At 43.7% G+C, this 23,067-nt stretch overlaps 1 protein-coding gene and 1 long non-coding RNA gene across 2 annotated transcripts in view; one reads left to right on the top strand and one right to left on the bottom strand.

Annotated features, from left to right (window-relative positions):
- Window positions 1-12,538: 12,538 nt before the first annotated feature.
- The window catches only part of LOC115277987, a 24,964-nt gene continuing 14,435 nt past the window's right edge, over window positions 12,539-23,067 (top strand). The window contains exon 1 of the long non-coding RNA XR_003902627.1: window positions 12,539-12,655. This is a non-coding gene — a long non-coding RNA (uncharacterized LOC115277987). The remainder of the gene's footprint in view (window positions 12,656-23,067) is intronic.
- Window positions 22,198-23,067, bottom strand: part of INO80C (INO80 complex subunit C) — a 20,255-nt gene continuing 19,385 nt past the window's right edge. Inside the window, exon 5 of the mRNA XM_029922407.1 lies at window positions 22,198-22,627. Within this exon, the coding sequence (XP_029778267.1) occupies window positions 22,496-22,627 (132 nt within the window). The 3' untranslated portion in view covers window positions 22,198-22,495. The remainder of the gene's footprint in view (window positions 22,628-23,067) is intronic.

The following is a 23,067-nucleotide window of genomic DNA, read 5'->3' as shown; positions in this document are numbered from 1 at the left end:
CTCTTCCTGGTTTACAGACAACCATTGTCTCACTATGTCATCACATAGTTTTTCCTCCATGTATATTCTCAGAGAGAGAGAGCGAGCTCTGCTGTCTCTTCATAGAAGGATGCTAATCCTATGGGATCATAGCCCCGCCCTTATGACTTCATATAACCTTACTTACCTCCTTATTGGCCCCATCTCCACATACAGTCACCTGGGGGTTAGAGAGAGCTGGACTGGAAGGAGGGCTGGGCCACGGTACATGGTACATAGACCACTAGCCTGCCTAGGAAAAGGCTGGCATTCTCTCCCCACCTCGCTCCCCTGGGCAGTGGGGAGAATACAGTGAATGGCGTGCACCTATGGGGCTGTGTGGCACTTGCATGAGCTCACATAAGTGGAGCCTTGAAAAGGGAGGGAGAAGCTCTGAGGAGGCACAGGCAGGAGGAGATTAATCTCACTTTTTCCTGGTGCCACCGGAAGCTAGCCCCTGAGGTGGCCGGCAGCTAGGGCTGCCTCTCTGACACTAGGCCTCCCTAGTATCTGCTTCTAAACCTAGACTCTCTGAAAGGGCCACCACATGTCTTGTGACACAATTAGGGACCTGCTGCCCTTGCAGCACAGCAAATTTCATTGTGTACCAGAGGTCACACAGAAAAAGAGAAGTAGAGAACTAAAAAGAAGAGAGTTGGGCAGTGACAGGGTAGGTGGAACGGGTTACAACTGTGGTCAGAGAAAGGCCTCTGGAGAAGGTGACATTTGAGAAAAGACAGAAGAGCTGGAGTGAGCCAAGTGGATATATGGAGGAAGAGCCTTTCATCCAGAAAGAAGATCCAGTGCAAAAGCCCTGAGGCCAATAAGATAAGGGAGAGTTCATGGCTAAGGTTGACATGGAAGCATGGAAGAGGATAGATACCCACATAAATCCATGTGAAGTTCAAATCGTCCCCTCACCCCGATTCCCTGAGCCACAGGCCTTCTTAGGCTGTGAGGCTAGCACCTCACAAAGACAGACTATATCTCACTGGCACATCCCAATCAGTCTCTGGACTTGATTTCAGATTTCCAATTTGAGTCGTTAGGAATCTGTTTCCCAGTGACTCCTTGCCTCACCTTCTGTGGTGGGTACACTTTCCTTGTGTCTGCTTTACTGTTTGCTCCCTTGGTCATGGTTCATACTCTTCCAGGTACACCCTGCTTGGCTGCCTTTGACCCCACCCTGACTCAGTCCGGCTCCTGAAATCTTTTACTTCAGAATCTAGAGAACACACTCCCACCGCCAGGTTTTTCTGGACTCAGAGTCATGGTCATGAAATGATTCATTAGATCTTTCCTTGATCCTAAGGGAAATCTCGAAAACTGTCATGCGCTCCTCACTGCCTTGAAAGCCAGTGCATAGGACACATTTTACCGTTTCTGCAAAAGCAAAGCCATCATTACAATACCATAAAATCTTAACCCAGTTGGAGGGTTCTTTGAGAACATCTGCTGCCCTCTTCTACAGAGATGCAAAGGAGATAGAAACCCCAGGAAAATCCCTGAAATGTACCTGCCTGTAGAAGCATGTGCATTCAGCTTGTTTTTTCATTTTTGCTTTTGTCATTTGACATATTCTTACTGAAGTAGAATGAAGACCTCAGCTCCAACCCTTGAGCAACAACATCCGGCAAAATTCATTTCTGATTGAAAGATGCTGTTTTCTGTCCGTGAGCTTTCTCCCCCATAGTAACTCTTCTTCGCCACCACCAAAACCCTCTGAGGTACCCTTAAATCTACACTTGTGTTGTCACCGGGGCTTCCTGCCTGTGCAGACTCTCTCTCTGATTAGACTGCTTCCTGTGAGAAGGAGCAGAACATTATAAACCTTGACACCGAGGAGCTGTAACATACCCGGCCCTCAGTGGACCTGCTCAAGGAGCTCTAAATTGCTCCTCGGGTTACTGTCAGAATAGCCCAAATATTTCATCACTTCTAGGGGCCTCAATTCTCAGGCCCTGTGGAGAAGTGTCTTCATGTCCCACAGCAAAGTTGTACAGAATATGGGGCACCTGGGTGGCTCAGTCAGTTAAGCATCCAGCTTTAGCTCAGGTCATGAATTCACAGTTTGTGAGTTCAAGCCCCATATCAGGCTCCGCACTGGTGGTGTGGAGCCTGTTTGGGATTTCTCTCTCTCTCTCTCTCTCTCTCTCTCTCTCTCTCTCTCTCTCTCTGCCTCTCATTCTCTCTCTCTGTCTCCTCTTTCTCTCTGCTCCTTTCTCACTTGCTCTCTCTATCTCTCATTCTCTCTCTCTCTCAAAATAAATAAACTTTAAAAAAAGTTGTACAGAATAAAATTCCATGTGCAGGATTTGTACTGACATATAGCTATGCTTTAAAAAAAAAAGTACCTGCAAAATCTCCATAGCTTAAAAGGACAATGTTTTATTTCTTATTCATACTCCAAGTCTGTCATGGTCAGCTGGGGACTCTGCTCTGTGTCACTCACTCAAGAATGCAGGCTGACAATCTCCACAATGGGGATCATTGCTGTTGTTGTGATGGAGTGTATTAGCTTCTTTTTTTTTTTTTAGTTTATTTTTGAGAGAGACAGAGAGAGAAAGGAGGGAAGGAGCAGAGAGAGGGGGAGACAGAATCCCAAACAGGCTCTGCACTGTCAACGCAGAGCCCAATGTGGGGCTCGAACTCACAGAACTGTGTGATCATGACCTGAGCCAAAATCTAGAGTCAGATGCGTAACCAACTGAGGCACCCAGGCGCCCTGAATTTCTTAGTGTTCCTATAACAGATTACCACAAATTTAAGTGGCTTAAAACAATGCAGATTTACTGTCTTGGTTACGGAAGCCAAAGTCTGAAATAGACTAAAATCAAGGTGTTGGTAGAGCTGCTTTTCTCTAGGAGGCTCTAGGTGAGAATCTATTTCCTTCCTTTTCTTTTCTTTCTTTTTTTTTTAATTTTTAATCTTTTTGTTGTTTTGTTTTGTTTTGTTTTTGAGAGAGAGAGAAAGAGAGAGAGAGAGAGCGAGCATGAGCAGGGGTGGGTTGGAGAGAGGGAGACACAGAATCAGAAGCAGGCTCCAGGCTCCGAGCTGTCAGCACAGAGCCCAATGTGGGGCTCAAACTTGCAAACCATGAGATCATGACCTGAGCTGAAGTCAGATGCTTAACCAAGTGAGCCACCCAGGCGCCCCTATTTCCTTCCTTTTCTACCTTCTAGAGGCCACCTGCATTCCTTGGCTTATGGCCTCTTTTTTCCATCTCCCATCAGAGCAATCAGTGTAGCATTTTCAAATCTCTTTCTCTTTGTTATTTCTGCTACCACTGGCACATCTTTTCTCTGACTCTTCTGCCTACCTCTTATGAGGATCCTTGGGGTTACACTGGAGCCACCTAGAGAATCCAGGATAATCTCTTTATCTCAAGATCTTCAACTCAATCACATCTGCAGTGTGTTTTCTGTTCTATGAAGTAATGTATTCACAGGTTCCAGAGATTAAGAGGTGGACATTTTTGGGGGCTATTATTCAGCTTACCATACAGAGTGACAGTGTCCAATCATACACAAGGGTATATGCCCAGAAGCATTCACACTACACACATTTCTTTGGTCAATCAAGTCACGTGGCCACACGTAATTTTTATGAAGCAGGAAGCATGATTTCTCGTATATAGAAAATGAAGAGAAGAAGAAGAAACACCTTCAGTTCTTCTTCAGAATTAGGATGAAGAAGAATGCCAAGGGCCTTCAGTACCATGATAGCAACAAAATAAATCTAGATGAACTAGGAATCATACACTTCTATTTGGTGAATGAGTTATAGATACAGGGAAGCCCCAATTAACTGAAGTCTAGATGGAGATCGTTAAGCCAGAGCCCCAGCTGAGGCGAGCACCTGGCCTGGTGCAGATAGGCGGCAGAACAGGCCTGCTGTAGAGAAGGCGTTGTGGGTGGGGGGCAGCCAAGCTCTAAATGACAGGTTATCAGTAAACAAAAGAAAACAAACATAAACCCACAAACCCAAGAAGCTGAGCAAGTCAAAAAGCAGAATAAACACAGAGAAAATCACACTCAGTCACATTGTAGTCAAAATGCAGACAACAAAGTTAAAGAAAAGTCCTAAAAGAAGCAAGAGGAAAAGGACACATTATATACATACAAAACTAAAGCTGACGTCCCATCAGAAACCATGGAGGCCAGGAGAGAGTGGAACAAAACCTCTTAAATGCCACAAGAAAAACACTTGCAACTTAGGATCAGTAAACTACCAAAATATCTTATAAAAATAAAGGTAAAATAAGACTTTTTTGGATTAAAAAAAAAGCTGAGAATCATCTCTGTAAAGTTCACTACAAGAAATGTAAAGGGGCAGCTAGTGACTCAATCTGATAAGCATCCGGTTCTTGATTTCAGATCAAGTCATGATCTCGTGGTTGGTGGGTTCAAGCCCCACATTAGGCTCTACACTAGCAGCGCAGAACTTACTTGGGATTCTCTCTCTCTACCTGTCCCCCATTCTCACTCTCTCTTTCTCTCAAAATAAATAAACTTAAAAAAAAAAGAGATGTAAAGAAGGTCCTTAAGGTTGATAGAAAAGGATATCAGATTGAGTAAATTAACAACAGAGAAAACAAAAATGTTCATTAGGATTAAGAGGAGGTTTCACTAGCAATCCTGCAGGCATAAAGGATTAATAAAAGTTAACAGAGTTTTTGAACAATGTTATGCTAAAAAATACAAACAAATTTCTTGAAAAAAACAACTCTTCAAAACTGACACAGGAAGAAATAGAAAATCTGAAAATCTCCATGTTGATTTTTAAAATTGAGTGTGCAATCCTTTTATGATTGAAACCTTTTTTCAGTCACAAGTGGCTTCACTGGTAAATTCTATCAAACTTGCAAGGAAAAAATTATACCAATCATACACAGACTGTTTTAGAGAATAGAGGAGGATACCATTTCCCAATTTTTAAATTTTTTGGCTAGCCCAACCCTAATACCAAAAGCATACACAGACATTACCAGAAGAGAAAACCACAGACCAATATCCCTCATGAACACAGACACAAACATCCTTAACAAAATAATAGCAGATTCAGTCTAGCATTCTTGGTAAAAAGGATAATACAACATGACCAAAATCTGGGGATTTTTCCCAGGAATGTAAGGATGTTTTAGTTTTTTTTAATATCCATCAATATAATTCATCCCATTGTCAGAATAAAAGAAAAAGCCTATGACCATCCCAATAGGTATAGGAAAAACATTCTACAAAATTTAGCACTTCTTCATGATAAAAAGTCTCAGCATACTAGGAATAACAAAGAAACTTCCTCAACTGGATAGAAGGAACTTCAAAAATCTACAGCTAACAGCATAGATAATGATGAAATATTGGAAATTTCACCTTAAGATGGAGAGCAAGGCAAGGTTGCTACTCTCACCACTTCTATTCAGTGTTGTACTAGAGATCACTATTCACTAGAACAATAGGACAAAAGAAAATAAGTATAAAGATCGGAAAGTAGGAATTAAAACTGTCTAGAACTAATGAATGAATTTAGCAAGGTCTAAAATACAAAACCAATATACATATATAAATTGTATTTCTATACACTTGCATCAAACAAACAAAAAATAAAATTAAAAAGTACTAGCTCATAAAAAGGGCCAGAGGGAACACGTTGGGGTATTGGAATCACGTTTGTGTTGGTAATACACAGTTTGATAATAAAGGAAGCAATTCCATTACAAAAGCATGAAAAGAATAACATACATAGGAATAAATTTAGCCAAGTAGACAAAAGACTTGTATGCTGAAAACTACAAAACATTGCTGAAACAAGTTAAAGTAGACCTAAGCAAGTAGAAAGACATCCCATTTTCATGGATTATAAGACTTAATATTGCTACACTGACAGTACTACCTGAAAACAATATGTAGAGTCAGTGCAATCCCTATACAAACCCAATGGCATTTTTTTTTTTACAGAACTAGAAAAAAAACCAAAATTTAGATGGAATCTTAAGAGATTCCAAATTGCCAAAATAAACTTGAAAAGAAATTGAAGGACACACTTCTTGATTTCAAATGAACAGACATTTCTCCAACAAAATATGCAAATAGCCAACAAGCACATGAAAAGATGCCTGATCATTAGTCATCAGAGAAATGAAAATCAAAATCACAGTACCACTTCTCACCCACTAAGATAGCTATGATAATTACAAAAAGCAGCAATGGAAAATAAGCTCTGTTGGAGGGTATTGGAGAAAAATTGGAATTGTCATGCATGGCTGGTGGGAATTTAAATTATGCAGCCACTGTGGAAAACAGTTTGATAGTTCCTGGAAAAGTTAAACATAGAATTACCAAATGATTCAGCAGTTCTCCTTCTAGATATATACCCAAGAGAACTGGGGAAAAAAGTATCCAAACAAAAACCTGCATGTGAGTGCACATAGCAGCACTATTCATGATAGCCTACAGGTGAAAGTCCGTCAGTGATGAACAGAAAACAAATGTGGTTTATCCAGACCATGGGATATTATTCAGCCAAAGAAAGACTGAAGTACCTACTGGTACTGATACTGAACATGGATGAACCTCAAAAACATTATGTTACGTGAAAGGAGCCAGATGCAAAAGGTTACACATTACATGATTCCATTTATGGAAAATATCCAGAATAGGTAAATCCATAGATATGGAAAGCAGTATAGTGGTTGCCAGGGGCCGGGAAGAAGAGGAAATAGATACTGCTAATGGATACAGTTTTGGGTAGGAGACTATGGAAATGTTCTAAGTTTAGATAGTGGAGATGGCTGCACAACATTGTGGGTACACTAGAAACCACTGAACGGTATGATTTTAAAAGGTTTTCATTGTATGTAAATTATATATCAATTTTTAAAATTCTATGTGAAATGGAATTTTTTGCACATCAAAAAAGCAAATACTACCACTATATTAGAATGGCTGAAATCCAGAATGCTGGCAAGGATGAGGCATAGCAGGGATTATCATTCACTGCTGGTGGGAATGCAAACTGGTACTGTTTGGTACTTTGGTAGACAGTTTAACAGTTTCTTACAAAACATGCTACATAACCAAGCAGTCATGCTCTTTGGTATTTACCCAAAGCAGTTGAAAATGTAAGTCCACAAAAAACCTGCACATGTGTTATCCGCTTTATTCATAATTGCCAAAACTTGAAAGCAACCAAGATGACCTTCATTGGTTAAATAAACTGTGGTTCATTCAGACAATGCAATATAATTTATTAGTAAAAAGAAATTAGTGGGTTAACAATGAGTGATCAAGCCATGAAAAGAAATGGAAGAAACTTAAATGCATATTACTAAGTGAAAGAAGGCAGTCTGAAAAGGCAGTGTATGATTCCAACTCTATGACATTTAGAGAATGCAAACTATGGAGACAGTAAAAAGATGAAAGGTTGCCAGGGGTTGGGGGAGAGTAGAGATGAATAGGCAGAGCACAGAGGATTTTTAGGGCAGTCAAAATACTCTGTATCCACAGTGATAGATACATGTCATTATATACATTTATACAAGCCCTAACATCATACTCAAAATAATCAGTTCAAGATGAATAATAAATCAAAGTAGAGAAGAGAAACTAATGGTTCTAACAGAGCATAGGAGAATATCTCCATGACCTTGAGGAAGGCAAAGATTTCTTAGAACACAGCAAACACTAACTGTACAAGAAAAATAGTGATCAAAAAAGGGTATCAAATCAAAACTCAGCTCACCAAAAGACACCATTCAGAAAATGCAAAGAATGAAGAGCCTTGCTGACAACTCACAGCCACAGCAGCTTTTACTCACTTCTCAACCTCCCCTTCCAAAGGCTTGGACTACATAAAAGACCTATGACTCCTACCTATCTCTTCTCTTACATAGATTGGTAGGTTGACAGTTTGTAAAGGATGTGTCTGGCCCTGATCAGTTCAAGGGCTTTCCTGTCTAACATTAGTTTCAGGAGTACACATAGTGATTCGACAAGTTTGTACATTATACTGTGTTCTCCCTAAGTGTAGCTACCATCTGTCACCTTACAGTGCTATCACAGTACCAATGACCACATTCCCTCTGCTATACCTTTTATCTCAGTGACTTCTTTATTCCATAACTGAAAGCCTGTATCGCCCGGTCCCCTCCATCCATTTTGCTCACGCTCCACCAGCCTCCTCTCTGGCAAACATCAGCTCATTTTCTGTATTTATGGACCTGTTTCTGCTGCTTGTTTTGTTTTTTAGATTCCACATAAAGTGAAATCATATGACGTCTTTCTCTCTCTGACTTATTTTACTTAGCATAATACTTTTAGGTCCATCCATGTTGTCACAAATGGCAAAATCTCCTTTTTCATGATTGAGTGATATTCCATCATATATATACATCACATCTTCTTTATTCATTCATCTGTGTAGGGACACTTGGATAGCTTCCATACATTGGCTATTGTAAATAATAGTGCAATAAACATAGAGGTGCATATATTTTTTAAATTAATGTTTTTGTTCCTTTGGGTAAATACCCAGTTGTGGAATTACTAGATCATATGATATTTATATTTTTAATATTTTGAGGACCCTCCATACTATTTTCCACAGTGGCTGTACCAATAAACATTCACACCAGCAGTGTATGAGGGTTCCTTTTCCTCCACATCCTTGCCCACATTTGTTATTTCTTGTTTTGTTTTTTTTTTTAATTCTAGCTATTCTCAGCCTTCTTTTTAATATTTAGTTGGTAGACAGGGTGCCTGGGTGGCTCAGTTGGTTAAGCATCTGACTTCGACTCAGGTCATGATCTTGCAGTCTGTGAGTTCAAGATCCACATTGGCTCTGTGCTGACAGCTCGGAGCCTGGAGTCTGCTTTAGATCTGTGTCTCCTGGATTCTGCCCGCCCCTCCAAACCCTGCTTGTGCTCTGTCTCAAAAATAAACATTGTGCCCCAATGCTTATAGCGGCACTTTCAACAATCGCCAAATCATGGAAAGACCCTAAATGTCCATCAACTGATGAATGGATCAAGAAGATGTGGTTTATATATACAATGGAATACTACATAGCAATAAAAAGAATGAAATCTGGCCATTCATAGCAAAATAGATGGACCTCGAGGATGTCATGCTAAGCAAATAAGTCAGGCAGAGGACAGATACCATATGTTTTCACTCATAGGTCTAACAGGAGAAACCTAACAGAGGACCATGGGGAGGGGAAGAAGGGAAAAAGAGTTAGGGAGAGAGAGGGACGCAAATCATGAGAGACTCTTGAATACTGAAAACAAACTGAGAGCTGAAGGGGGGGGAAGGGGAAGGGGGGTGATGGTCATGGAGGAGGGCACTTGTGGGGAAGAGCACTGGGTGTTACATGGAAACCAACTTGACAATAAACTATAAATAAAAATAAGTAAATAAAAAACAAAAATATTTATTAAAAATATTCAGTTAGTAGCCAAGTTATAGGCACAAAACTTCTTAAGAATCACATTTTGAATATTATAATGAAACTGACAGTTCTGAAACTGCCTGCATGATACCTCAGCTTGCTCAAGAAGCATCTTCTATAAAATTTTATACTCTGAATACTAAGGCACCTCATACATGTAGCACCTCACAAAATTCTTTTACATGAAATTTCACAACATGCAGGGATTATTACCTTCATTTTCAGATGGGCACATAGAGATTCCTGAACATTCTTGGGGCGCCTGGTGGTTCAGTCAGTTAAGCATCCAACTTTGGCTCAGGTCATGATCTCACGGTCCTTGGGTTTGAGCCCCATGTCGGGTTCTGTGCTGATACCTCAGAGCCTGGAGCCTGCTTCGGATTCTGTGTGTGTGTCTCTCTCTAGCCCCTCTCCTGCTCACACTCTGTCTCTCAAAAATGAATATACATTAAAAAATTAAAAAGAAAAAAGATTTCTGAACATTCTTGTAACCTACCCTAGTAGGTACCCAGATTCTCAGCCTTCAAATCTAGCACTTCCCACTTCATCGTCAGGCCTGGCTATATAATGGTGTTGAAAATATTATCAGTCAGTAATTCTGCTTTGTCAGCATGGGGATGAATCCATGTGTGAACAGCATTTAGGAGAATTTACAGCAGAGTGGCAAAACCAGTGGGACCTCCCAGCGTGACCGTGGGGGGTGTGAGCTGTCCACATGGACCTCGCAGGGGCTCTCGGAAACCTCCCATGTTGCTCTATGGGAAAAAGCAGCACTAGGACATCCAAGGAGGAGCAGACCAGCCGGGCTTGCTTAAACTGCGGGTCACTAGTCACCAGGAGAGGGGAACTGAGCAAACTGTCTAAAGAGAGAATCTCCTCAGGCCGTCGCTCCGGGTGGGGGCTTTGCTCAGAAATGAGCTTTAAGATTTTGCAGTCGCTCATTTGCTCTCAGGCTTTTTGATTGGCTGATTGTTTTGAGCCTTCTAATCCTTGTTTCATTTTGAAATGCCAAAGCCATTGCTGACTAAATGAGATAGACTGTGAGGAGCGTTTGACAGAGGACGGGGCATCCAAAGGACTCACTGAAAGCCAGGCTGGCAGCCCTCTTGGCTTTCTGTCCTGACTCCTACACGGGGAGGAGTACGTGCTGGACAGGGAAGAACAGGAAACCAGGAAGAAGCTGGCAAAGCGTAAACACTAGGGGAACAGGACTGGGGGGCGGGGGTGAAGAAGCCCAGAGACAAGAGAGCTGGAGAGATGCTAGTATTTCAGCGGTGGGACAGGTATGAGTGATAAGGCTCGTGGTATGTATGTCAGTGTTTCAGAGGCATTTGCCAGCCCTTTGTTTTCCACTCACCAGAAAGTCTTCCGTAACTTGATTCCACGATGGTAGAATGATGTCTTGTGTGCCACATAGGCAAATGAAAGCACTAGTATTTGAGATATTTCCACAAAGGACAAGACAAGCTTCTCCCCACTTCCCTTTGATAATCTCTCTCACCTTCTCAAATCCTACCACTTCCCATAAAACAACAGCACAAGAAATACATGATGAATGAAATCAGAGTAACATATATTTACAGCCTCTATTATTTACAGTAATACAAATTACTCCAGGCAGCAATGGGCCAGACTTGGCATGTACTACAATAAGATGAGGAATCTGCTTATTTGGGTTTTGTTGCGTCTAGCTATTACTGGAAATTACTGCTTCATTACCACAATTCTTACAAGGTAGAATACGGTGGAGTCGGTGAGCATTCTGAGTTCTCTCCAAAAATGCTTTGCAGGGAAGTTCTGCAAATATTAATTCTTAAGGGAGAAACAATCTTGGCAAAAATTTCCTTTTTTAAGTGATACCAAGTAACATATTACTCTTTGAATTAGAAACAAATCAAACTATAATTTTTTTTCATCTGCATCTTTTTGAAGTTAGTTAACATACATACAGTGTAGTCTTGGCTTCAGGAGTAGACCCCAGTGATTCATCTCTCACATAGAACACCTGTGCTTATCCCAACAAGTGCCCTTCTTAATGCCCATCACCTAAATACCCTATCCCCCCCTCACTACCCCCAGAAACCCTCAGTTTGTTCTCATGGTTTGCCTCCCTTTCTGTTTTTATCCCATTTTTCCTTCCCTTCCCCTGTTCATCTGTTGAGTTTCTTAAATTTCACATATGAGTGAAATCATATGATATCTGTCTTTCTCTGACTTATTTCACTTAGCATCATACCCTCTGGTTCCATCCACGTTGTTGCAAATGGCAAGATTTCATTCTTTTTCATCACCAAGTAATATTCCATCGTATATATAAATCATATCTTCTTAATCCATTCATCACTTGATGGATATTTGGGTTCTTTCCATAATTTGGTTCTTTCTAAATTTTTAAAAAATGCTTTATTTATTTTTGAGAGAGAGAGACGGCGCGAACAGGGGAAGGGAAGAGAGAGGAAGACACAGAATCTGAAGACAGGCTCCAGGCTCTGAGCTAGCTGTTCACACAGAGCCCGATGCAGGGCTTGAACCCATGCACCATGAGATCATGACCTGAGCTGAAGCCGGATGCTTAATCAACTGAGCCACTCAGGCGCCCCAATTTGGTTCTTTCAAACCAGAATTTTTTAAGTAAATGGATTGTTGATTGTATCGTAGATATTTGAAACAGCAGTAAAGAAGATTAAAGTGGGTAGGTTTCACTTAGGAACTAGCTAATACTTTCTCATGCCTGTAGTTTGAAAGGCAGAATCGAGGATCCATGTGTAAAATTGTCTTCAGCAATACGTGGTCCAGCAGCTGATGTCCCTCTGGGGGTTTTAGGATGACATTTGTAAAAGCTTTATTTTTTAAATAAACTTAACTCTAGAACAGTTTTTGATTTACAGAAAAGTTGCAAATATAAATCATTGCCACAAAACCCCTCACATAATTTCCTTATTAACTTCTTTTGTTAACATGGTATATTTCCTAGAAGTAATGAAACTGTGTTGATACATTATTATTAATTAAAGCCCATACCTTCTTCAGATTTCCTTAGTTTTTGCTTAACATCCTTTTTCTCTTTCAGGATCCCATTTAGGATACCATGTTATATTTAGTCATCCTGGCTTCTTAGGCTCCTCTCTGCTGTGATGATTCCTCAGACTTTCCTTGTTTTTGATGACCTTGACTCTTGTGAGGAGTGCTGGTAAGTTGTTTGGTAGAACATCACTCAACTGGGATTTGTCTAAGGTTTTTCTTGTAACTGGACTGAGCTTATTAGATTTTAGAAGGAAGGCCACAGAGGTGAAGTACTCTTGTCATCACGGGCTATCACCCTGACTTTCCACAGTGGATGCTAGTAAGATGATGTTGCCTCACCAGGGAAGCAGGGAGCCCCCTGAAGGCTGGGCCAGAACCCCCACCCCCATGTGTAGGAGAGGTTGTAAGGAGAGGGACCTGAGCTCCAGACTCCACGACAGAATTAAGAAGTGGAGACCCCTGATGAGGCAGGGACCTGTGCCTCCCAGGACGTCCCGGAGATTTACTCTACCGAGTGACAAGATTGCTTCCAAGGTGGGAATGGGTGCCTGTGCCTGGTCCCACCTGGATGCCCAGGGAGGGTTTTGACTGTGCTGCAAGAAAGCCCAGTGACTCGGGGAGGAAGGGGGCTTGGGGGACTGGGAGTTTGGGGATTCAGGTGAGAGTCATTTGTGAACATGGATATTTGCTTAGCAGGCAGAGGCTATGTTTAAAATGTGAGCCCACTTAAAGGAGCATCCTAAGTAAATCAAAGCACAAGCATCACACAGATATGCCACAAAGCAGTCTGGTAGGACAAACATGCCTGAGTTGAGTCCATGGGTTGGGAGCTACAGACCATGGAGTGCCCAGGCTACCCTGAAAAGCAGTCAGCACAGCGTAGAGAAGGCAGGGCTCTGGAAGGCAGGAGCTAGCCGGGTGTGTAGGGAAGCTGTCTGTACAAGGCCCTGGACGTCAGCCACATTTCCTTCCCGATGTCCCTGTGTCGTGATGGTGCAGGGTTAGCATTTCCACTCCCCTCTTTGCTCACACCCAAGGTCTCTGCCTGGCGTGTGGGCCAGAATTCCCTCCGGCTGTGGGTCTCCACATATCCTCCCGCATGGAAAGTCCCCAGCCTGCTCCAGGATGTCCTCTGCAGTGCCCCATCCTGTCTTCCTTATCGCAGCTGCAGGCAGCCCGCGCCACATCCCGCCGGCCTGAGTCATGCTCCAGGCCACAGGCTGCCTTTCCTCTGGCTTGGCCTTGGGACCAGCCACTGTCCATTCCATTTGTGGCCTACCCCTTTATTCTTCAAAATACTACAGATTTAGTTTTACTGCCTACATGAAATGGCTATTTATTATCCAAAGAAAATTCCATACTTAAGTTATCCCCTTTCCTTTTCTACCCTCCTGCTTAAGTAAGATCTAGCCTATCCCATTCCTGCTGGGCCCCCCTCATTATAACATTATTTGTATACTTTTTCCCTAGTTTCCTTGACAGCTACAACTGTCAAAGGCCTAGTCTGTGCTTTTAGGTTGGTCCATGCACTCTCTAGCCACCAATCAGTGCACTTCTAACCTTCTCCTTCTTATCAGTGTTTTAACCTCCTTGACCTCCTTACTAACCCTTCTATGACAGGAGGCTTCCGTCCGCCACATGGATGTATGAATGAATGAAAACAAACAAGGTTAATAATACTAAGTGTCTTGGGGTTCCTTAGTGGCTCAATCGGTTAAGTGTCCAACTTTGGCTCAGCTCATGATTTCATGGTTCCTGAGTTCGAGCCCCGTGTCAGGCTCTGTGCTGATAGCTCAGAGCCTGGAGCCTGCTTCAGATTCTGTCTCTCCTTCTCTCTCTCTCTGCCCCTCCCCCACTCATGCTCTGTCTCTCAAAAATGAATAAACGTTAAAAAAATTTTTTAAATAATACTAAGTGTCTAAACCAAGTGATTTTTAATTTGTTGAATTGACCAGAAATTTTGAAACCAGATGGATCTTATTTATCTTCAATAAGTGGCAGGCCCCTGGAATCATGTCACATTGTATTTCAAGTTTAAAATACTTTAGTACATAATCTGGGGCTGTTTTATGCCAGTTACTAGATTCTAGAGAGGCAAAAAGAATGCCAATGGTTTTAGAAAGTTTATGGGAGGAAAACTTAAAATTAAAAACATTCTCAAAAAAATCTCATGAGCTATAAAAAAAATGTCTTCATGGCCATTGACATTTTACCCAGGAATGACGGTAATACTGCCTAATATCCCCACAGCATAACTTAGGTCAATGTGGATTTATTCCAAGCACTCTGAAGAACTATTCTATAAATATGAAATGCCCATTATGTATCAGACGAGACTACTAGTAATTTCTAGTCATTTTCCCCTGTGCAAAGGAAATAGTCCCCGGTCTACTCACTTTCACTGGCTCTGCCATGGGCCAGACACTGCTCAGTGTTAGGCACCCGCCCTTGAGGGTCTCAGCCTGGTGACTGTGCCAGACAACAAACATGGAGCCTGTGCACTTGGGACGTGGGGGAATTCTGGGGCAGAGAAGAGTGGGCAAAGCTTTCTGGAGGAGTTAACGACTAGACTAAGCACTGAGGGATAAGAGAGCTCTCCAGGCGATAGGAGACAGGGAATGAACTTGCCACATTGTGGGAAATGAACATTGTGTTCAACACAACTGATCAGGAGTGTAACCAGGAAGGAAGAAGCGCTCTTCCATGTCCTCCCTCCCTCCCCTAATTTAATCAATGACTCATTAGGGAACTAAATAAAAATCACATCTGGCAAAGCCAGTGAGCATTTTTAGTCTAGCTATTGGCTTTCACTCAAATGTTTATAAAGCCTATAAGATGGACAAGCCTCACTGCTAGGTGTGGTAATACCAACAAAAGCTAGTTTAAATTAAATATGTCCACCATTTAGGGAAAGTGCATTGGTCAGGGCTCCCTAGAGACAGAGCCAGTAGGATGTGTGCATATATGGAGAGAAAGATTTATTTTAAGGAATTGATTCACATGGTTTCAGGGCTGGCAAGTCTGCAATTCAAATGGCAGGACAGCAGGCTAGAGATCCAGGGTAGAGTTGATACTGAGTCCAAAGGCAGCCTGGAGGTAGAATTCTCTCCTCTTGGGTGGTCCTCAGTGTTTTCCTCTTAGGGTTTCAACTGATTAGATGAGGCTCACCCATGTTATGAAGAATAATATACTTTATTCAAAGTCTACTGGTTTAAATATTAATGTCATCTAAAAAATACCCTCACAGCAAGTCCAGACTAGTGTTTGACTAGATACCTGGGCACCATGGCCTTGCCAGGTTGCACATAAAAGTAACCATCTCCAAACATTAATTACATGAGAATGTACACTTACTTGGTGTTCTCATGTTACATCCAGGCAGGGTTCCCATGCTCCTTCTTGCTGTTCTCAGGTTGCTCCACACCAACCTCCTGCCAGAGGAGGCAGGGGCTGAAAGGAAACCTCTGCGTGGGTGGAGGGGGCCTGACTCCCTGCCCTCCTGGCCTCCTAGGAGCTGTGCCGTTTCGCCCCTTGAACTTCAGGTCCCTCAGGTGTGAGGTGGGTATGCTGCTGTACCTGCCTCGCAAGACCACTGTGGGCATTGAATGAAAATAACAGGGAGCAGGGGTGTCCTCTGTATTCCATTAGGTGTGGTCATAGTGCAATCCAGAGGAGTTAGTGCACCCGACATAGAGCTGGACGGAGAGGGCCTCGTGTCCTCATGGGTGGGGGCTCCTGAGGGATGAGGAAGCCTGGGAAGGAGGGTCCCACCTGAGGAACGAGCCTTACTTCCATGGGAAAGCACATACTCCCAGCCCGGAGCTCCTAAATTGATTTCTTTACTCTTCTAACATTACTACATGCTCTTCCCCAAAATTCCGGACTTTCAGAGTTAGAAAGTGTAAGTTCCCCTTCTTCATAACTCCTACCCCAAATCCACTCCCTTCTCCAAAGGAGACTATTCACTCCTTGGCATGATTCATTTCATACCCCGTCTAATTGATGTCTTTGGTTACTACAAGGGGTTCCCCTATGATTTTGTGATTTTTTTTATTCACTTAGCAATATACCATTTGTGGTTTTCATGTCTAGATCTGACTTTTTGTATATTACGGGTTTTTTCTATTCGAGAAAAAAGATAAAGAAGGAAAATAAGTGAAAGGCTTCTTGCAGTTAAAGACTCACCTCACTGTGGGTCTCGGAAATCAGCTTTCTGAGGGAGATGGTCCACACTGTTGGGCCGCTTTCTCTGTGAAGGGCCCTGGCCTGTGCGGAGCTACTGCGAGGGCTGTGCTGTGCTGTCCCAGGCCCGTCCGTGCACCCACGAGTCCCCGTGTGTACATTCCGTTCCTAGAGTGTCCTGTCTTGCCTTTCTCTTGTGCTTCTATGACCGTGTTTGCCTCTGAGGCTGAGCCCAAGCTGTTGGCCCCTGCCACTCCAGAAGCAGAGAGACAGCAGCATTAAATTTGAGGGAAAATGGTAATGAGCGGCACAAATACTTAGGTTATTGTTTCTTTGCAGAACTTTCCAGACAAGCAAACAAGGAGTGTGAGGGAATAATGCTAATGTGTACTTTTGGGACACCTCATTTTCAAGGTCTGATGTTGTCTCTAAAGGGACTTTCTCTTTGAAAAGACCAGAAACTGTCATCTTTATCTCTAGTTAGCAGTTTCCTCCACAGTTGTTATTAGGGGAGATATCAGTCACCGAGGCCTTGGTTGGGTCTCTGGAAAAAAAAAAAAAGCCCTTGCAGTATTCCATATCACAAAGCCCCAGGACATGGCCTTCTGCATCCACACTGGAAAGATCCAAGGCTCTGAGCCCCCCGGGCTAGTGGAGGTGACTCATCTTTCTGACCCCAAGTGGAAGAGAGTGACATGTTTGGTACACATGGTGCGCCTGTCAGCAGTCAGCATCCTGTTGTCCAGGAAAACACTACCTCTTCCCGGGAAAGGCTTTGTCTGCAGCTGAGACCGAAGCACCAGTGGACAGAGGCCACTGAGTCATAGAAGAAAACCTGGCTGAATCCAGGCGTTCTGTGTTTGCTGTGGGAGGAAAGCGGCCCCATTTTACACCCCACCCTGCCACCAAAACAAGTAGACAACTTGCCCCTTTTCTGTGTTTAAGGGTTTTATGGTCCATTAGTACAGGGAGGCTGTGGTAGCACACATGGTAAATACCAAGGAAGGCAGAAAGCAGTAATTATTCTGAAGAGCCCCCGTGGGCACTTTCTGTTGGCCCCTCCTTTCTCTGTTACTTGGATGGAGCTCATCCGTCAGTCCTCTACTATCCACCCCCATGACTCTTCTCTTCCCCTGGCCTCAGTCACAGATGGCTTATTGACTTAGCTATTTACTCATTCCCTTGCACCATAAAAAAAAAATTGAGCCAGCTTGTAAAAATATACAGAGTAGAAGATGGAACAAATGACCAAGATAAGCAATGAAGAAGAAAACAAGGAAACCGTTGGTAGAGCCAGCAGGAAGATGAGGACACAGAAATGTCTATCGTATGATGTTCAGTTATTAGAAGTGGGCTGCAAATACGGACCTACAAGTCTGAGGAGCCAAAGAAAAGAGAAACAATAATCAGGCAGAAAGAGTACATTGGTGAGTTAGGAAAGATCCCCCTTTCTAAAGCAGAGCGTTGAAGGAGGTGAGTGGTCACAGGTCACAGACGCTGGGCACGTGGGCTAGACACTGAGTTAAATGCTCTTCTGCCATTTTCTCATTCTGTCTTGGCAGTCATGTGGGGTGGATACTCTTGTGATGCTCATTTTGCAGATTAGAACACCAAGAATTTGGGAGCGTGTTAGTCATTTGCCCAAGACCAGAGAGTTAGTCAGTTATAGAAATGAGATCCAAACCCAGGCTATCAGGCTCCATGTCGGGGGGAACCAGGAAGTTCACCCTGCAGGGCAGTGGGGGGGCCCTGAGGAGATATTTCTGTATCTAACGTAGTAGTGATTTTTGTGTCTCTTCACCACTTTCAATGCAGTTGTTTAATACAGGCACAAAAACATAAGTGCAATTGAAATTCAGTGAAAGGAATTCCTTGAACTATAGTTTTCCATATGCTTAGTTCTTGGATGATCAATTTCTTTATCTGTGTAAAATAAATATTGTGTAAAATATAAATATTGCTGATTCATCTAGGTAGTAGATTTTCTCAAACCACAGTCAGTTGTTCTAATGCATCCCCAACCCCAAATTATGTATCCACCAGGAGAACCCTGAAGCTGTGTCTTTGGCCCCTCCACTCCTGTGCCTACCTCAGGAGCTGCTATCCCAGTGGTTCTCTATGGATTGCTGTAGAAACTGGGTATTCCCTCTGTTCAGGACCTCATATGACTCAGGCAGCAGTTCTCAAACTTCCAACGGCTGCAAGCCACGTCAAGCCAATCCAGACCGCCAGTGTTAGATAAACATTTATTTTAATTTTTAGCTTTAAAAACATCATATTCTTTTTTTTTAAATGCATTTTATTATAGAGAAATCCAAACACATATGAAAGCAGAATAGTATAATGAACCTCTGTGTCCCCATCACTCAGCTTCAACAATTACTGACTCCTGGCCGGTCTGGTGCCAGCACTACCCCCACCCTCTTCCTCTCTCCCTCACTGTCCTGCAGCCAGTCCCAGAGATCATGTCACTCCAGCCATAAATATTTCAGTATGCGTCTCTAGAAGATACAAATGCTTTAACATTACAAGACCATGACTACCACAATGAACAGTACTCATAAGAGTTCCTAAATATCATCAAATACCAAATTTCCAATTATCTCAAAAATGTTATGTCTTTTTGTTTGAATCAGTATCTAAATAAGGCCTATACATTCCTATCAGATAGAACAGTTTTAAATAACATCACTTGATGCATCTGGAAGAGGACATCATCCTCCATCTCTTTGCAAGGTTCCTACCCTGTTTGTTCTATTTGGTTAGGTTATTTACTCCCTACTCCATCTGTTTCTTTCCTTACGCTTTATTTTTACTAAGTTAGGCACTCCCAACTCAGTTATAGGTCAGTGGAAGCAGGATCAAGAGTTTGATATCCCTTTCCAATGGCCATAGATTCAGAAATGAGGGATTTCTCACTGAAAACACTTTTGGCCCAATTATAAAACAAAATTCAAAATCCAGATGGATGTATGCTTTAACTTCGGAGGAGGGGGGAAAATAGGTCCCTCTCATCCACATGGGCCCTAGAGATATTTGTCCAACATTACAAGAGGTTCTAATCTATCTGTGATAATAGATTGTTCTCCTCCTCTTAAAGTGAAGACAAGTTATCAGACGGATATTGGGAAAGAGTCAAACTCCACTCTGAACAGATTGGACCTCAACTTGGTCTTATGAAAACAATCTGATTTCTCAGATAATGATTTTTTTTTTTTTAAAGGAGCTGAGTGTATCCTTTGGACATTAGAGGCCAATGCCAGAATTGACAAGGTATCTGAGACAAATCAGACATACCATGATGGGCAATGTCAAGTTCTCATCGGAAGTTGAGGAAGGGCCTTCTGCTGGCAGAAGGAAAAGCAGAGGGGTGGGGATTACACCTATGGAAAGAGAGTTGGGAGGACACTGAAAATGTCCAGGCAGGAGGTGATGTGTTCCTGAAGCTGGGTAGGAACAGGACCAGACAGAAGAGGAAGGATCGGTGTGAGCAAAGAGGTACATGGGGACATGGGGACTGACTGAACATGAGCAGTAAAGAGGGAAGAAAGAGGAATCTCCAGTGCTGGGATGCTGGGTGAAAAGGAATACTAAACGCACACACATACAAACTTCCAAGCTGCCCGTGGCCCTGTAATGCAAAGAGGCAGCTGATCTGTGGATTAGAAAACATAGCCCGTGTGAAATATTCACTTTGTAGTTAGAGCAAGGGTTCTCGACACAGCTGCACATTCGTTTCGTCTGAGGAGTTGAAATTATTGTGGCCAGGCCCCAGCTCAAACCAGCCGAATCAGAATCCCTGAGTTCTTTCATACCTCTCCCCACCTTCCCCTGCAACAGAGGTGAGACTAATGTGCAGCGGGGCTGGGAGCCTTTGGGCCAGGCCTGGACAACAGGGCTATTTCAGCACAAAGCTACCTGCCCAGACTCCATGTTCGAAGTGTCCACAGCGTGAAGCTTAGTTTGGCTCAGCTTGGACCCCTTTTGCTTGGGGAGAGAGAAACGACCTCTGTGCAGAGGCTGGCAGGGAGGGCCTGGCAGGGAAGGAGGAAAGGGGGGAGCCAGGCGGACGGCACACGTGCTTCCGTCTGCCTGTGGAAGGAGGCAGCCGTCACACTTCTGCATGTCACATTCACCCAGGGACATCTGTCAGATGCAGATGCCTGGGTCCCACCCCCTGCTTGGGTCAGAAGTCCAGGATGTGGCCCAGGACTCTACATTTTAATGGGTCCCAGGTGACTCTGACAGGGTTCACAGCACACATGTGCACGTGCACACACCCCAAACACCCTGAGAGGTCTACGGACCCCCATGCTGGGTGTGAACAGGCAGGGACTCTCCTTCAACCTGGACCCCGGGCCAGGGGAGCCTGAACAGTTAGGACTGAGGTAGCGCCCAGGAATGTAAGTGTTAGAAATGATTAGAACTTCCGTTTCTAAAAATGGTTACAATGCCCAGTTGGGGGCCTTCGTGGAAAAGAGGTGGACCTGCCTCAAGTTTTCTTTGTATAATAGAAGGTGGAAGTGAAACAGGAAGGGCCCTTGGCTCACTTACTCCTTATTTCCACCGAAAGGGAAATGGGGTTTTCCAAGGCTGATGATGGCAGCAGGTGCCGGAGGGAGAGTTGGAGCCCAAGAAACCTCCAGTCTTAGAAAACGTCAGTTTCAGCGGTGGGTCTCAGGCCTGAGGACCCCCGTCCCAGCGGCTCAGATGTTCAGTGCCGTGGGCTCAGGAAAGGCTCCCACCTGTCCTGGCCCTCTCTGGGGGTGAGGGGAGCCACACAGCCGCCCTCCCGCCCTCCTGATGGTCGTTGGGAAGGTGCTGGAGGACGCAGGGGCTGCTGAACCCGGGGCGAAAGGAAGCCAGGTTCTGGGCAGGCTGCTCTCCCAGCTTTGTTTTTCTTTTCTCTAAGCCAGGTGAGGCTTGCAGGAGGGGCGAGGGACGTTCCCTCAAGAAGAAAAGGCACCTGGCCTCCTAATCCCCCAAAGCAGAGTCAGCTTAGGCCCAGAAGCCCCAGGGTCTGGCTCCACTGTCATCCCTAGAGAGATGCAGGTCTCGGCTTGGAGAGGTCCAGGAGTGCTTCCATGTCTCGTAGGAAGGGGAAGCAAACCCTGCTGCTCCAGAGCGGGCTTCCGGCAGAGGGACAGCAGCCGGCACCGGGGCCCTTCCTGCAGGAGGTGGCAGTGTTCACACCCCGCACTCCAGAAACCAGGCCCGGGCTGATGCTTTCGCCAGCTAAGGCAGCAATAACAAAATGCCACAGACTGGGCGGCTTAAATAACAGTTGTGTATCTCTGTTCTGGAGGCTGGGAAGAGGCTGGCCCAGTGCACCAGGGAGATTACTCAGCTCTGTCTTCTCCAGTCCCAGTTCTGGACCTCCTCCGCACATTCCAATCAAAAAGAAAGACTAATCTGCTCTAAAGTGGGAGTCACCAGGAATAACCCAGCCCTGTTGTCAGGATTCATTGTAGAGTCTTTAAATGTGTTATAAGACAGTTGACAACATTGAAGCAAAATTCAGGGATGTACATGGGTTAAGTTAAAAGCACAATTTTATAGTTTCTCGTCAAACAACTTGACTTGAGGCAACAACTGAAATAATTTAATTCAACAGGAAACATCCCACTTGGAGGGAAAACAGAAAAAAAAGAGAGAGAAAAAAAAAAAACCCTTAAGTTAAAGCCAAACATTCTTTCCAAGGCACAGCATTGACATTTCCAGATTGACAAGCAGAATGAGTTTGTTTCCATGAAACAAAATCATGAGTCCAGACTCTGTCTTTGAAATAGTTTTCCACCTCGTCTCCTCAAGGCCTTCTCAAGGCTCAGGGAACAATGCTCGTGGCCTTCCGCAGGGCCAGGTAGCCAGCGACAACGTCAGATGGCAGCCTCCGGATGTAGGAAAACTCTTCAATGGTGCTGAACCGCAGCTTGCTCTGAGGGTCAGTGTAGTTGGCCTGGGTGGGAAACGGCGAAAGGCAGAAAAGTGTTGTTAGTGTTGAAATTTTAAGTTCAAGTTTAAAGTTCTTTTTCTATTTAAGGTGAAATATCTTCATTTTGCCTTCCTCTGTCACCATGAACACAAAACTGCTCACTTTGGCAAAGACTGGTTAATCTTCCCAGAGTTGAGAAATACTTAAGGGTACGGACGGAGGGAAGAGGAGTGACCACAACAGACACTAGGACTCTTCTGGTTGGTGCCGCAAAGGCTAGAAGCAACAGGTCCAAAGCGGAGTTCATGATGACCATCCCTCCCTGTCCCTACCTTAAACCCCCCACTGCTTTGGGATACCTGAGTGGATCAGTCGGTTAAGTGTCTGACTCTTGATTTGGGCTCATGTCATGATCTCATGGTTTGTGAGATTGAGTCATGCATCGGGCTCTGTGCTAGCACTGG

Source organism: Suricata suricatta, chromosome 14, assembly GCF_006229205.1.
Source record: "Suricata suricatta isolate VVHF042 chromosome 14, meerkat_22Aug2017_6uvM2_HiC, whole genome shotgun sequence".
NCBI lineage: Eukaryota > Metazoa > Chordata > Mammalia > Carnivora > Herpestidae > Suricata > Suricata suricatta.
Note: the sequence above shows the minus strand (reverse complement) of the source record. Positions and strands in the feature narration are given on the sequence as shown.